The sequence below is a fragment of the Anolis carolinensis genome, chromosome 3 (assembly GCF_035594765.1).
Source record: "Anolis carolinensis isolate JA03-04 chromosome 3, rAnoCar3.1.pri, whole genome shotgun sequence".
Lineage (NCBI taxonomy): Eukaryota > Metazoa > Chordata > Lepidosauria > Squamata > Dactyloidae > Anolis > Anolis carolinensis.
Window position 1 is genome coordinate 72,853,314 of NC_085843.1, and position 17,831 is coordinate 72,871,144.

The following is a 17,831-nucleotide window of genomic DNA, read 5'->3' on the forward strand; positions in this document are numbered from 1 at the left end:
TGAGGACAAAGAGACATGCTGGGACAAAATAATACAATTAGAATCCAAAATTATATCAAAAATTTATAAAAAGCTTTTAGAGTGGACTACAGAGCAAGTCCACATCAAAGAGTGTATGACCAAATGGGCAAGAAACATTGGGAACCCAATTAGATTAGAGGAGTGGGAGAAATGCTGGAACAAAAGACTAAAATGCACATACTTGGCAGATCTTAAAGAGAACTGGATTAAAATTTTCTTCAGATGGCATTTAACTTCCCAAAAACTCTCCAAAATTTATAAAAAAAACCCTCCAATAAATGCTGGAAATGCGGAGATCAGGAAGGCACCTACTATCATTGTTGGTGGACCTGTAAGAGAGCCAAGGAGTTTTGGAAAGAAATACATCAAAATATACAAAAAATCCTATTAATTAAGATTAACCTAGACCCCAAGATACTGCTATTAGGAATGCTAGACTTAGAGGATAGAAACAAAGAAATCCTATTTTGCTACCTAACAACGGCGGCAAGATTAATATACGCGAAAGAATGGAGAACGAAAATCAGACCAGATTTAAATGCCTGGTTCATTAAAATTCTCAAAATTATGAACATGGATAAATTGACATATTTACTTTCAAATACACAGGGTAAACCAAAAAAAGCGACAAATTGGGAGCTAATTAAAGATTACTTAAGAAATGAAAATTGCAAGGTGAGAATAGAATATATGCATACACTCTTCAGATGAGTAACAATGGGCGATAGATATGTCTCAGGTTAAAAGAGGAATAGAACTTAAGAGGAAATTGAATAGTATTGAATGCATCAAGAGAACAATATAAAGAACACTAGATAATAGATGGAAGTCAATTTTAATGAATGTGTTTTTTCCTTTTCCTTTGGGGTTTTTTTTGTTTTGTTTTGTTTTTCTCCTTTTTCTTCTTTCTTTTTCTTTTTGTAACGGGGGGAGGGGGGTTATATGTTCACTGTCTATGTCCAATTTTGTTTAATACTGGTCAAGCCACTGTATTTCTTGCAAGATAAAAGATCACAATAAAAATGTATTTCAAAAAAAATATTAAAATAACTTACTGGGGCAGCATTTCTCTGTTGCTGACACCCTCCTGGCATGTAGCAATGATGCGCTAGGAGAGGGGGGAGGAAAATCACTCTGAGGTCCAAAGAAGGACCACAATTGGTGGACAAAGAAGGCTGAAGAAATCCAACACTTTGCAGACACCCATGATGCTCAGGGATTTTTCAAAGCCACAAAGATCATCCATGGATCAAGAAACCATGGCATACAGCCTCCACGCTCATCAGATGGAACCAAACTTCTGAAGGACAAAACATCAATTGCACTACGCTGGAAAGAGCACTACCAGAACCTGCTGAATCGCAGCTCCAATGTGGCCGAAGAGGCCCTCTCACAAATCCCACAACAACAAAACAGGGATGAGCTTGCAGCACTGCCTAGTTTGGAAGAAGTCAGCAATGTCATCAGCCAATAAAAGAAAAAGAAAAAGCCAGCGGACCTGAAGGGATCCCTGCTAAAATCTTCAAAGAGGGTGGAACTGAGCTGATATAACAACTCCAACAGCTCATTGAAAAAGTGTGGGTGACCGAGAAAATCCCAGCAGACTTCAAGGATGCCAACATCATCACCCTTTTCAAGAAAGGGGATAGAACAGACTGCGGGAACTATCGGGGTATCTCCCTTCTAACCTCCACTGGGAAAAATCTCACAAGAATCCTTGCAAACCGCCTTCTCCCTGTTTCAGACGACACCCTCCCAGAATCCCAGAATGGCTTCTGTCACTCCAGAGGAACAGTGGACATGATCTTCACTGCACGACAGCTCCAACAAAAATGCAGGGAACAAAATCAACCTCTGTACATGGCATTCATTGACCTTGCAAAGGCATTCGACACAGTGAATCGCAGCGCTCTCTGGACCAGCCTCCTGAGAAATTTGTGAACATCCTGCAGCTCCTCCATGATGACATGATGGCAACAGTCTTGGACAGCAACGGCTCCCCAAGTGACCCATTTAAGGTGGAATCAAGTGTCAAGCAGGGATGTGTTATTGCCCCTACCTTATTTTCCATCTTCATCGCTGATACTTCACTTTGTTGATGGGAAGCTCCCCACTGGAGTTGAATTCATCTATGACAAGCTATCTAACCTCAGCAGACTGAAAGCCAAAACCAAGGTCACCACAACATCTGTTATAGAACTCCAATATGCTGATGACAACGTAGTCTGTGTACACTCAGAAGAAGACCTACAAGACCTACCTTTGCAGAAACATACAAGAAGCTCGGCCTCTCATTGAACATCAAGAAAATGTCCAACAGGCACCAGCTAATCCCTCTGCAAAGCCAGGAATACAACTTAATGGTGTAACATTAGAAAATGTTGACCATTTCCGCTACCTTGGCAGCCACCTCTCCACAAAAGTCAACATCGACACTGAAATACAACACCACCTGAGCTCTGCGAGTACAGTATTTTTCAGAATGAAGCAGAGAGTGTTTGATGATCGGGACATCCGTAGAGATACCAAGGTGCTTGTTTATAAAGCCATTGTCCTCCCAACCCTGCTCTACGCCTGCGAAACGCCAGATGTCACACTCAACTCCTAGAGCGTTTCCATCAGAAAAATTTTCCTCAGAAAAATCCTGCAAATCTCTTGGGAAGACAGGCGGACAAATGTCAGCACGCTTGAGGAAACAAAGACCACCAGCATTGAAGCGATGCTCCTATGCCATCAACTCCGCTGAACTGGTCACGTTGTCCGAATGCCCAATCACCGTCTCCCAAAGCAGTTACTCTACTCCGAACTCAAGAATGGGAAACGTAATGTTGGTGGGCAGAAAAAGAGATTTAAAGATGGGCTTAAAGCCAACCTTAAAAACTGTGGCATAGACACCAAGAACTGGGAAGCCCTGGCCCTTGAGTGCTCTAATTGGAGGTCAGCTGTGACCAGCAGTGCTGTCGAGTTCAAAGAGGCACGAATGGAGGGCTTAAGGGAGAAACATGCCAAGAGAAAGGCCGATCAAGCCAACCTTGACCGAGACCGCCTTCCACCTGAAAACTGATGCCCTCACTGTGGTAGAACATGCAGATCAAGAATAGGTCTCTTTAGCCATCTAAGGACACACCCCCAAGACAACAGAAATCGAAGACAATTGTCCTCGAACTACAAGGGATCGCCTAAGGAAGGAAATTCAAGTGTATTCCACACTACTCATATACCTAGAGCCAACAAATGTAGTACATGTTCACATGCAGCGGAATATTCTGAGAAGCTGTTGAACCATCTTATTTGTAAAAGTTATAAAAACTCAAATGGAGTAGATTTGTTGGAACAATTTTGGCCTTTTTCCCTTTTTAAAATTTGTAAAAACCCCAAATGACACCTTACATGTCAAATGGCTGAAACTCAAGTGTTTACAATACTTCAACTGACAATATTCATTCTCAGTAATTGTGCAGAAGAGAGCACCCTTAGCTCTTTAATGCCAAGGCTGTCAAACAAAGACATAGCAGCTGCTGGCCCTCATGTTAGAAACCTGTTCTCTCCTTCCATCCACACTATGGAATCATAGCACTTTGAGATCAATTTAGCTTCCACAGCTCCATCTTATATAGTTCTGGGATTTGTAGTTTGTTGTGACACCAGATCTATCTGACACAGAAGGATCAATAATAGCTCACAAAACTACAAATCCCAGAATTCCATACCATTGAGTTATGGCATTCAAAGGGGTGTCAAACTACAACAATTCTGGATATAGTCCTGATTTTATTCTAGATTTATAGGAGTTATATAAGGTGCTGAATCCCATCCTTCCCCAAAAAGATTCAATAACCTGGATAGATTCACTGTCCCCTTGACATGGAAATCACCAGAAATCACTATAGCAGTATACATACATACATACATACATACATACATACATATATAAATATATAAAATCTCCTGCCCATTTATATTTTCACTTGAATTAGTCATACAGAGCAAATGGAGAATACATAGCTGCACTGGAAAGGAACTAAAAACGTATGTATCAGGACAACAACTGTACACTGAATACCACAATCCTGTTTTTGGAAAAACAAAATAACAAATAGCTTAAGAACAAATAAATGCCCACAGAGTGGATTCCAATAAACAATTAAAGAACCTATTTAATCTCTATTTTGCCAGTAAGGACACATCTACACTGACCACATACGTCAGTTTCAAACCAGTCTGAAGAAAGAGATTTTGCTGTGCAGATGATTACACAAGAAACTCTAAAACTGGTTTGAGGCTCAGATAGTGTTTACACAAACCACAGAGCACTAATGTGCATTAAGGGTTTTCTTTATGTGCTTTGTGGGCATTCATTGTCTACCTGTCACAGGTTGAAGATAGCTTTAAACTGCAATAAATGGTCAGTGTAGATGGGACCCAAGCTGAGTGCAACTAAATTGTAATGTAACCACTTTCTACTTGATCATCACAGGAATCACAGGACAGTTAGAATATTCCTAAACAGAAGGGTAGAAACAAATAACAAAATAATATGTATCCACATATCATTTTTAGTTCTCTAATGTCAAAGCAGGTATCTGTAGTGCAGAAGAAACATAATTCAAACTTTTTGTTTTCATTGAATACACCAACACCAACTACTGAATTACCAGCACCAATTAATCCTATACATGTGTTTGCTTACTTGTCTATGCTCGTATTCCAGAAATCTGTTTATTTCCCACCTTTGATCTGAACTTTTTAACTACCACTCAGATGATCCTTTTCATCCCATCACCACACCAATGTGTTTCGAGTTTCTATTACATTTTATGCTACCCACATCCCATTTGTAATTTTGTATATATATTTGTCCATATAGGCTCTACTGCATACATTTGATGGAGCAGAGTAAACAAAAGCTTATGCCAAATTATATCAGTAGATTTCAAGGGAGCTTCATGAGCCCCTTCTCATGCTCAAACAGACTGGCATGGTTATTGTTTCAAAATGAACTGTCAGTGGGTCCCCCTCCCTCATTTATTATACTTTTGATGAAAGTGATACAAAGTTTCCTGCTACTACTACTACTACTACTACATGCTTGCTAACTTCAGTTCGATTTCCAAAATGTTTCCAAATTCAATTTGTTTTTAAGAGTGTCTGATGTTAGGAATGATATTAGAATTACTCAAGAAATCGAATTCTGTGTGTCATCACCATCATCAGTTTATCTCCCCCACCTCCTTTATCAACCACGGTATAATCTAAGCCACTGAGGCATCCCATGGCTCAGGAGATGTTTGTTGTTTATTCATTCATTCGCTTCTGATACTTTGTGACCTCATGGACAGCCAGAGCTCCCTGTTGGCCGTCGCCACCCCCAGCTCCTTCAAGGTCCAGCTAGTCACTTCAAGAATACCAACCATCCATCTTGCCCTTGGTCAGCCCCTCTTCCTTTTTCCTTCCATTTTCCTCAGCATTATATATAGGCTCAGGACATATATTTGGGCAAATGTGAAATTTTGAACATGCACACCCATCTGCAACCTATATAAGCTTCCTTCCTTCCTTCCTTCCTTTGAAAGGATATTGCATGAAAGATCACAGTGGTAAACACCCACTTTGGGTGTGGAAGGTCACAAGTTCAGTCCTGGACATCTCCAGCTAGGGTTCAGAAATACTTTTCTCTCTAGGAGCTGTCTGTAAAGATAGCATGAAAGATGTAGAATGCATGTTCCCACATTCAGATTCAGTTTAGCAGTGCACAAGCACAAACACAGCAGCTGCATCTTTGAAAGCCCAAAGAACCCACAAGTATGCAAGTTTTTCTTCAGAAGAGGAAGACAATCCATCCAAAGTTTAGGCAGAGAACAGCTGAAAGTAAATTTATACAGCAGAGGTTTTTTTTACAAGGAGCGAGAGGAAACAGGAAAAGAAGAACATTCCAAAACCTAGCCGAATTTTACCAGGCAACTCTCATGTCATTTTGTAAAAAAGAACATGGAGGAAGGACATTCCTGCTTAAAATAACAGGCATGGTGGGACTTGGGGTCCCAGCTTACTAACAAAGTTGGCAATGTATTTCAGGTTTTCTGTTTGCCTTGCGTGTTAACATAAAGGCAGATCCCTTTTCTGTCACTAAAGATGTTTTCCATGAATATTGTTGCCACAGCAGAGCAGAGTGAACACTAAAAATAAAAAAATGGAAAACAGGGCATTTTTTTTCTTTACATTCTTGGAAGGGAATAACAAGGCAAAGGGAACTTTCAGAGTGCGCCAGCTACTGATTTGTCTTGTACCTTATGCCAAACCAAAGTAAAGTTTGCTTTGGGAGTATCATTATTTTGCTGCAAGGATATCAATGTGAATGGGGGTATAATTAGCTTTCAAATAGTGAGCAGGTAGGATGCAGTACTGTGGAATTTAATATTCTTTGATTGAATATTAAAAACAATCTCACAAAATGTGTTTTATTAGTAGTCACTGACCTCAGACGCTCTTGAAAGAGAAATAGGCGTTCTAGGCTGGAAACTTTAGGAAATGTAATAACAGTAACACAGAGGTTGGTTTCTAGAAGGCCAGGGTCTATGCCCTCCCCACTCCCCAGCCATGGACGTGAAAGATCACACTCACCCTCTTGTTTGCTTGCTTGTGGGGTTCACCCTGCCCATCCTGCAATAACATATTGTTGGTCCTCTACATTTCATAAAATAAACCATTTTTGCATGCCCAAATAGAAATGCACTATGGAAGGAACTACACCTGAGCAGACAGCTCATACATCACAGCTATCTCCTTCCCTGTGTGCTGGTCTAAGATTATAAAAACAGTGCATGTAGCAGGACCCAGTCATGACATAAGATGTTAGGACCCGCAGCCCTCAATGAAGAAAAGAGGGTGCAAAAAGCGATGCATGGAGTTGGGCATTTATGTTTGGTTTGCTTGTCCTTTGTTAACTCTTGTATTCACATTGCTGTCATTCCTTTTTTAAAAAACCAAACTAAAAACACTGCAATTCTGCACATGTCTATACAAAAGGAAGCCACACTTAATTTGATGGGATGTACTGAGTGGAAACTAACAAGAGGTCCATAGGAGTGTTATTTTAAAGATGCTTTCCCCTCCTTTTTAACTACAAAGTGCACATGGCTTGATATGGATTTTTGGACCCTAATGAGACTGTAGAAAGGAAAGTGGAATTTAACACTTGGCTCTCCCTGATGTAATCCCTGTTCATATGACAAGGCCCTGACTAGAAATTTATATTGCAAAATAGTGTCTGAAATTGTGGTGGAAGGAATGGTTTAAAGCCTTCCAATTCCCTCAATTTGCTCCTTATTTTAGATATTGGTAACCTTCCCTTTCAGAGGAATGATGTGGTGTAAAATAAACTGTCATCTACTTAATCGGGTATATGTTCAAAGAGAGAGAGAGAGAGTAAGCTGTTTACCTGGCAAAGGTGCTCAAGAGGGATGAGTACTTCCTTGAAAGGGATAGTAGTAGTCCTCCAACTTCTACTCCAACCCTTGCTTAAAAGTGACACTGTCAGAAAGGAAACACCTACTGTGTACCTCCACTTGCCTCCTGATCCCTATTAGTTAACCCCAAAGTGCATATGTACACAGCTTTAATCCCCAAGTGTATATCTGAACCAGGGTAAAATCTGGAATTACTTGCAAAGTATTTTGGTTCCTAATGCAGCTGTTACAAGTGTTGTATTTGGCAAGGGAACAAAAAAGGCACTGCATACCAATTTCGTGAGCCACTGTAAAAGCCGCATGGAGGCCGTCATCTTCAATCACTGCACAGCTGCGCTCAGGAGAGCATATGGTTCCAACGTCAGCCATTCCCAGAGTATCACATGAATGATGCCCACATAAATCCTGCCGAGGAAGGGAAGGGAAAGAAAGCATTTGAAGTCGAGTTTTGTACCCACAGGCACTGACAGCTATGAGCCATAAGCTCTTTGCAAACAGCAAGACTTGGATGATGACAATATGCTGACACAAGACCAGCAACAACAAAGGCAACACTTAGCTGCATGCTGGCCTTTTTGTTTGAGGAGCTCTGAGTCCCCCAATGACAATTGCTAAGTCCAAATGGAAACTATTTCCATTTATTGCAACAAGCTGAAGCAGCCCTCAAACTAACCACCCATCCTTATTGTCCATGTACTATTTTAATATTGAAAAGCACCATTATTCTGAGTTCCCTAACCATCTCCAGACATATGGTGACTGCTTACAGCAGGGCAATTTTTTTGTATGCCTTGATGGACCAAGAGGTGGCATTCCAATCTTCTTTTTCCAATACAGATCAACATGAGAATCTATTTTTAGAGATAAATAATAATGTCACATTTGTTACAGTAACCACAACGAATACATTCCCCTATAAATTGAGTAGAAAGACATTCATTAAAAAGTTTTGAATGTGGCAGAAAGTGAAACTGACAGATTCAGTATTCCAGGCTTGGATTCTGCCAAGCTCTTGGCTTTGAATCAAGTATATTCAAACATGTCTGAGGCCCTGAATTTGGGTTTCCATATTTTTCCCTGACAAATCCCTCACGTGTAATAGCTGCATGGCTGAAATACCGGCCCCATTCAAATTTGGCCAGTGCAGTAGGTTGAACATTTTGCTTGTTTTGTGTTTCACAGGATAGTCCTAAATTAAAATTCTTCACACATTTGTCAGAAAGGTTTTTTTTTAAAAGAGTGTGAGAAAAAAACCCCCAAAACTGACATATCAGTCCAATCCTGTAAATGATCACCAATACTGATTATTGGTGAAGAAGGTCATTTTAGCAACTGCTGCTTTTAGCTATGAGATTTTGTAAACCTTTCAAGGGCTCCTCCAACATAAAACCCCAAGCATGCAGGTGCTGTTTCCTCTCCATTTTCTATTAACTTGCCTAACCTCAGGCATTGGAGAGTTACCAAAATAACTTTGTTATAGGGTTTATTTACAGTTATAAGGCCAAATCTTTGGCCTCTTTATGAGATCCATAGTCAAATGACTGGAATAATAAATAATCTTTGAACCCACTTCAATCTTTACTTTGTTAATGTAGTCAGGAATTAACTATGGAGACAAAGTAAATTTAAAAGTAGCCAAAGAAATGTGAAAACATCATATGTCCCTAATTCAGATCTTCCCCCACATTTCCACAATAAGTGACTATGAAAGCAACCATACATTTATAGCTGGTAGGCAAAGCATAGATATAGTTCATGGAGGCACACAGGATCCTAGCAGATGATTATTCATGTTTTATGGGTTATGCGCCTGTTCGGTTTTCTTATTCCAACAGATTGAGAACTCTCTGTAGCTGTGTTAAAACGAATGAACAAACTTTGCAGTGCTTTGCCTGTATTACTGAATGACTGCTTAAATAATAAAGGATTGTTATGTTCCACTAAACATACTTTAACCAAGTTATGTTTAAGTATACACCCTCAAAAGGATTCTGATTTCACTGTGGCATTATTAGGAGAACCAGGAGGGAAAGTTGAAAGAATGGGGAGAGGCTAGACTTATTCCTCTCAAGATAAACTATGGCTTAACAGTCATCTAAATGCAGCTGTCAGATTGGACCAAGACATACTGGATACCAACAGCACACGGTTTTAGCAATCTGATACCTCTTTAAGTATCATAGGCTCATCTGTAAACCATCTTGGGATTTCTCTAGACTAGGGAAACCTAGGCTAGAGAGTAAAGATGTGTGCAATTTTTTTCCTTCATTTGCTTTGATCATCTACACAAAACGAATGATGAAATTTTTGTAGGAAATGAGAGGCGACATGAAAATGAAAGCTGCCGTCCTCGTGCTTGCTTCTGTTTTCCTTTCGTTTCTGCCCCATAACAATAAGCAGGTACTGAAGGAGGGCTGCTTTCTCATTACAGCTGATGTGTACCAATGGGTGTTAATCATATATATATATATATATATATATATATATATATATATATATATATATATGGCATGGGCAAATTTATCAGAATCGTTGTTAATTGTAATAAAATTGTATCTATTTTGGGTTCCAAACGGGGTTCCAAAGTGGTTTGGCGCTTCAAATTTAACCTTCCAATTTGAAGCGTTGGCGCCCATGCCTTGGAATACCTTCGGATAACCTTTGGATATATGAGAAAGTGTTTTAATTCAACCAATCTCCTGGCTAGCATTGGGATTTAAGAGCCCCATAGAAACTATTCAGGAGAGAAATTCCCTTTCCCTTCCTGATTGGTTTCTATGGGGCTCTTACGCATGGTGCTATCCAGGAGAGAAATCCCCCTTCCCTTCCTTATTGCTTTCTATGGGGCTCTTAAGCATGGTGTAGTGTAGTGGTTTGAGAGTTGGACTACGATTGTGGCTTGATTCCCCACTCAGCCATGGAAACCCACTGGGTGATCTTGGGCAAGTCACACACTCTCAACCCCAGAAAACCCAATGAAATAGGAAATAACATTTTCAAACCAGGAACAGATTTCCTTATTCAGAGGCTGATGGCCATCTGTCAGGAGTGATTTGATGGTGTGCTATTATTTCTGTTCCTTGTTGATAAATGTCATTTCCTAATCGGTTCTGTCATAAAAACATGGCAAAATTTTATTACACTGTCAAAACTTTGCGCAAGGGACATCATCCTATAAAAAATAGCACATTATGGTTTGTCGAGTCTCTGTCCACCAATTTAACATAGTTTCAGCCACAAAAACAAAGTTTCTGAAGTAGAACAATGACTTTCAAAGTAAAGACAACCCAATGAAACAGGAAATAACACTTCCAAACCAGGAACAGATGTTTGTAATTATTAAAAATGTTTTTTATAAAAACTTTGAAAATTTGCCAAAAATCTGAGGATAAGTCAACTGTTCTTAGATTTGGTGAGCTAACAGTGATAAATGTGTTCTACTACTGTGGCAAATTTCATTAGGATAGCTAAAAAGAGAAGCCCTTCAAGTTTCCCTATGGACAATAATGTTTTCCTTCATGCGCATGCACACCCGCCATTAAGGAGGTACATACAAATATTCTGAATTTTCACAAAGTTTTGAATTTTTCGCTTCAAAATTTGAAAATGACTTTAGAAAAGAAGTGCCAGCACCTCCTACTTTCGAAGCGAATATTGAACCATTTTTAATGGATCGCACACCAGCACCTCCTACTTTCGAAGCGAATATTGAACCATTTTTAATGGATCGCACATGCCATATATATATATATATATATATATATATATATATATATGGCTAGCTACTCTAGGAATTTAAGCTGAGCCTGGGAGAGGAAAGCCTCTGCTTTACATCTCATGTGTGGAAACTGAGATATAGATAGATAGATAGATAGGATAGCTAACTACTCTGGGAATCCAAGCTGAGCCTGGGAGGGGAAAGCCTCCGCATTACATCTGGTGTGTACCAATGGGTGTTAATAATAATAATATGATGAATAACAATAGTACCCTGGGGGAAGAGCTTAATTTTTTAAAAAGTTGGTGGGCTAAAAGGGATAAAAATGCCCTCCTTGTGTGGAGATTTTCACCCCTCTAGCTCAAAAACCGAGGGGGGGGATGAGCCTCGGAAGCCCTCCCATTGCTGCCAATGGCATGAAAATGTTCATGTTTTTCGTTAGCCAGACAAAAATTTGTATCGTATAGGCAGCTCATTTTCATTAACGGGAACCAAATACAAAAATGAGACAACACGAATGAAACTACACAAAATGAACAGCAATTCCATACAAAAGCACAACACTACTAGAGAGATACATGGAATCCTGTTTGGGAGGTCTAACATTGTATTTCAAGGGAGGCCATCACACCTATAAAAAATTATAAGCATTTCATGAAATAAAAAGCCCAGGATTCCATAGGATGGAGGCACACCAGTTAAAGAGGTATCAAATAGCCATAACTGCGTAGTATGGATTAGAATGGAAAGAATTCACTTTTATGTCTTCTGTCTCAAAAAGGAAATGCAATTCCTGACACCCAAGAAACACTCTGGAGAATTATTCTATGCAAATAAATACTTTTGCTTGAGAATTCCAAAGTTTTGCACAAAAATTGTATTTCCAGATAGCCACATGCATCTTTGTGCAAGGTTGTTGTTCTTTATACAAAAAGAAAGAAAAAAAGAAAGAGCAATCTTATATCATGAAAGTCTTACACTTTTTCTCTGAAAAATCCAAGAGTCTTTCATAAGAAATAGGCACATGTTTTTATAATAATAAAATTGCTATTTTCCATGCAAGATTTTATTTTACGAAAGATATTTGTTGTGTAAGGTTGCTGTGGGAAATCTGTGGATAAAAAATGCAATCTTACAAAAGACAATAGCAACCACCAACCCACACCCATATACGGCTATCTGGAAACAATATTTTTGATGCACACCTAATTCTCTCACACACAAAAGATTCACATCTGCTTCTTAGCTGTGGGAAAAGATGAAAATTCACACAAATATTCATTTTTTCTGTAGAAGGAAGAAAACCATGGCTATTATTTGTCCTGAGCTATGAGGATGACATTCAATACTAGTACTCCAAATTAGCTGAAGACAGATTCCAGAGAAATATATGTGAAGAGTCAGTCATCATTTGAGCCCTATCAATTTCTGTGAATGTGAAAGGCCCCATCTACACTGCCATATAATGCTATTAGGAGCTGCATTATATGGGCAGTATAGAGACTAATATAATGCAATTTAACTGCATTGAATTTTGTTGTATGTCTGCACTAACCATATAATGCAGTTCAAAACTACATTATATGGCAGATTAGATGGGGCCTATACAGTCGGCCCTCCACATTTGCAGGTTTAACTTCTGTAGTTTTGATTGTTAGCAGATTTGATTGATATATTACCTCTAGGGATCTGGCAGAAGTTGACCATAACATCACAGTGAAGAAATGAGAGATTTCTAGGGAGGTATTGTCTAGGTTTTAATTATTATTTTTTCGTTCAACATTTTCCACTTTTGCAAAAGTCCTAGGCCTCTAAATCCTGCAAAAGTGGAAGGCACAGACATTATCCATGCACATAAAATATTGGTGAACTGCTCACTAAATTCGTTTTCTGCTTATATTTTAATTAAAATGCAGTAAATTAAGCTATCTGTTATGTCAATTGCATATATCCAGTGCCTATATGCATATATTTATGTACTGTATATAGATTACACACAGAAGTGTACATGTGTAATCTTTTCCACTACATATACAGTATATGGAATAGCCCCTACTTCATTTACCTCTATGTTCTAACTATGCCATTAAATTGAACAGGTGAGCCCCTGGCTGTTCAGAATTCACTATGCAAGCTGTATGCACTCCAAGGCAGCTCAAGAAAGAACTAGAATGGTAAAGTGGTAAAATCTTGATCAAAAACAACACCTGTAAAAACAATTCAAATGTTTCCTAAGAGCAAGTCCAATCACGCCAATTCTATAGTTTATAAAATGTGTGAATTAGTAAATGCCTTTTCAATCATGGTGTTTTTATAAGAAAGAAGCCAAGAAATCTATCAGCATGACGCCTTCTTTCTCTAAATCCTAGATTTCCCTGTTTAATTCAAATATTCCTTTTAGTAACTCACCACTTCCATGAAAATTATATACACAAACTAGCTTTATTAATAATATCCTGTAGTGACTCTTAGCTATGTATACTTAACCTCTTACACTTAAAATGCTGGCAACAGTACTACAGGGTCTTACAGACACCTATTTTTAACTAATGTTGTTTAGGTATGTGCATGTGTTTCCATACACATATATGTTTGACTATATTTTAGAAACTGCACATTTCATGAAAATATCACTCAGTCCATGAGGCAGCCAGTGCCTCTGTTTCACTAAGAAACTAAGCCAAATTTCTCCTCAGTTCACAAATTGGCTTTGCCTGTGCCAGAATTCACAAATATACGTGATTTAGGCAGAGGTATTGAAAATTTTGTGAACAAATTTGTGGCTTCGTGAAAGTAAAGGAAAAAAAAACTAATACTTTCATGAAAAAAAAAAGAAATACCTTGCTTATCATGACTGAACATGTTTCTGTGAAAGGTTGAAGGAGCTATCCATGGTCATACCGAGGGCTCTTCCAGACATATGAAAATCCTGAAAGGAATTGAGATATAAAATCCCAATTCTGCTCAAGACTTTGTCCCCACTTCAACTGCCAAACCCAGGCTTTTCCTTGGGGGGTGGCTAGATATCATCTGTGTCAACCAAAGGTTGACCTGGAAGGGCATCCAGGCCCCTCCAGCCCCCCATTCCCTCTCCCAAAACTTACCCAAGGGGCCTGCCCCTAAAGAGAGCTCTGTAGTCACATCAGAATTATGCTTCAGGAGGTGTGGGTGGGGGGAGGAATTTACCTCCTCAACCTCCTGAAATGTCATTCTGATGCAACTAGAGCTCTCCAGAGGGGGTGGCTGGCAGGCCACTCAGGTAAGTTTTGGGAGATGGAATGGGGGGCTGGGAGGGGGTGTCATCCTACTCCTCTGGACATTAGGGAGCCCAAAGAAGTGGGATGGCTGTGGGGACTGACCCCCGGAATTGCAGAAGCAATCCCGGAGGTCAGTCCCCACAGGGCTCTCATCTGTAAATATCTGAACCTTAGATTAAGGTCCAGATTTTTACAGGTGATTTTGCTGTTGTTGATGATATTGTTGTTGTGTACATTTAAGTAATTTTCAACTTGCAGTGATCCTAAATGAACCTATATGGTGTATTCAGGGAGAGAGTTGCCTTTGTCCCCCTCTGAGATTGAGGGAGTATGACGCCTTAATGACATTCAATGAGTTTCCATGGCCAAGTAGAGATTTGGGCCATCATTTTGAGGGTCTTCATCCAATGATCAAGCCAGAGCATGATGGCTATCTAGCTTTCATTACAGTACTTCTGGTATTGGAGGACTCAAAAGAATATCTACTGAAGGATTCCTATAATCGTATTTATCTGTAACCAAACTTCTCATAGCTTTCTGAAACTCTTTGAAACCTAGGGACAAAACTTTAAGTATGTGCATGAGTATCCAGAGAGGAATTTTAAACCTTTGTGGGGTGCCAGACTGCATCTCCCATGCCCTCCATTTGCACTGGAAGAAAATAAAACATGTATTTAAAATAATAAGCTCTGTCTATAAGCAAGTTCTGTAGGTTAATTGATGCAATGATTAGTCTTAGACTAAGATTAAAGATCAAATACTAGTCTAGGATTGCCCCATCATTGCTGTACTTCTGTTGGCAAGCAAACTTTTGCTTAGACAGGCTTCTGGAAATTGACCAGCTGTTGAGACAAAAACAATTCAAAATGAAGAATGATGCTGTTTTCTAAAGAAACTTTTATTTTTATTTTTATTATTTTTTTTAAAAAAAACAATGATGCTTTAATATTATACATTTTTAAAATGTATTTTAGTATTGTATTTTTTTGTTTTTCTGTTCCATTTTAGCCTGAGTTGCTCTAGCTCATATTCCTGGGAAGAAGGCAGAACATATGTTGAACAAATAAATAAGATGCCATGACAGATTGATAAATTTTGAACTTCCAATGAAGAACCATGTGCCCCCTTAAAGACTAGGAAAAGATAGCATAAATTCTAACTCTGTCATATTTGTTAGTTTTTGAGAAGAACTAGGGTCACAGGTATATTTATTGATTCAAGGAATATATGCGCACATTAGGGACTGAGCTTGTTCAGTGGTTCGAGAATGATAACTGTCTGTTGTGCTGTATATAGAAATGAAAAGCCAAGAAAGGGAAGAGATAAAACATACATTATGGATGTGGACAAGGTTGATTAGGTGAGATGTTGAACAGGAGTCCCTCCATATTATGGGATTTTGTGGCTGGTACAACCACTTCTATGAAGACCTAGGCAAATCAAGATTGATAAGGAAATAGTAAGCTATCATCTAATTTACTCAAATGAGTAAAAATCTGTAGGACCAGATGAACGATATCCCAAACTACTGAAGGCAGATAATGGTGAGTGCCATCCTGTGTCACTGGGCAGTCTAAACCATCCTGGAGTCAATCCGGCATTTACTGCGCTGGATCAGCTCCAGGATCAATGTAGATCTGTTAATAGACAGGTCAGAGCTCATTTAGAGAAAGACAAGAGGAAAGGCTGAAGGAATTGGGACTGTTCATCTTGGTGAAGACTGAGGAGTGACATGACTGCACTTAAAGAAATCTCCAAATGGGCAAAGCCTCTTTCAATTTCAGGGAGAATGTTTTTGAATTTTTCATTCCTCATAAAAATGAATGCAATATGTGAAAATTTAGATACACATTCATTAGTAGCAAGGTACTAATCTTGATTTAAGAATAAAAATAGTTTGAAATACAAGAAATTACTTTGAAAAGTTCTTACCGTGTTTCCCCGAAAATAAGACAGTGTCTTATATTAATTTTTGCTCCCAAAGATGCACTAGGTCTTATTTTCAGGGGATGTCTTATTTTTCCATGAAAAAGAATTCACATTTATTGTTGAACAAAAAATGAACATTTATTATATACTGTACAGTAGTTGTCATCACAAACCAGCATAACCAGACAAACTGTGAATCCTATCAAGATTTCTTGTTACTACTAATATTTCCATGTACAACACTCTATGGTACGTACATTTACCGATCCTGTATGCTCTGGTCTTCTGTTTGGCCAGCATGCTTCCAAACAAAAACTTTGCTAAGTCTTACTTTCAGGGGAGGCCTTATATTTAGTAATTCAGCAAAACCTCTACTAGGTCTTATTTTCTGGGGATGTCTTATTTTAGGGGAAACAGGGTAGTACATCATTTCTCAAAATAATGTTGCTATGCCTTTGTTAGGAGCCCCTGATGGCGTAGCGGATTAAACCACTGAGCTGCAGAACTTGCTGACTGAAAGGTTGGCAGTTCGAATCTGGGGAGTGGGATGAGCTCCCGCTGTTGGCCCCAGTTTCTGCCAACCTAGCAGTTCGAAAACAGGCAAGTATCAGTAGATCAATAGGTATCACTCCGGCGGGAGGGTAACAGCGCTCATGCAGTCATACCAGCCACATGACCTTGAAGGTGTCTACGGACAATGCTGGCTTAGAAATGGAGATGAGCGCCAACCCCCAGAGTTGGACACAACTAGACATAATTTCAGGGGACAACCTTTACCTTTACCTTATGCCTTTGTTATCCCAAAAATAGCACATGACAAGTAACATCACTAATTATTTTCTTGCAAACACTTCTTCTAACATACAACCTTTATGGGAGTAAATGAGGAAAATGCTGTTTTCATTTGAAATAAATTAAAAAGCTCCATTTATGTTTTTTATGATTTACAAAAAGCACCTGATCCTTTTTTATATTCACCTGGAAGCCACTCATGCCTATTTCTAACTTTGAGTTAGTCATGCCTGGCAATCTCATCAGCAGGCTGCTTAAACTTCTCCATATTGTACTCCAACCTTTAGAGGACCCTTCCAAGGCATTAAACCTTTCAGCACCTTGGATAATTCCAGAAACTATTTCAATACCTGTTGACATGAAACCTAACATGAAACCACTACCATTCTGAGACAGTCATGTCCACAGAGCATGGTAATTTGTTAAGAACTTATGCAACACAATGAAAAAACAATGCAATATTTAAAATAAATAACTATTTTAACCAACATAAACTTACCAGTATTTCAATGGGAAGTGTGGGCCTGCTTTTGGCTGATGAAATAGTCAAGATAATGAGGATTATTGTTGCTATGTGCTTTCAAGGCGTTTCAGACTTAGGGTGACCCTATGTCTAATGTTTAGGTCAGGGCTGGGTAAATGATCTTG

The 17,831-nt window shown here is 39.0% G+C and overlaps 1 protein-coding gene across 1 annotated transcript in view; it reads right to left on the minus strand.

Annotated features, from left to right (window-relative positions):
* The window catches only part of adamts5 (ADAM metallopeptidase with thrombospondin type 1 motif 5), a 74,949-nt gene that overhangs the window by 43,765 nt on the left and 13,353 nt on the right, over positions 1–17,831 (minus strand). The window contains exon 2 of the mRNA XM_003219046.4: positions 7,760–7,892. Within this exon, the coding sequence (XP_003219094.1) occupies positions 7,760–7,892 (133 nt within the window). The remainder of the gene's footprint in view (positions 1–7,759; positions 7,893–17,831) is intronic.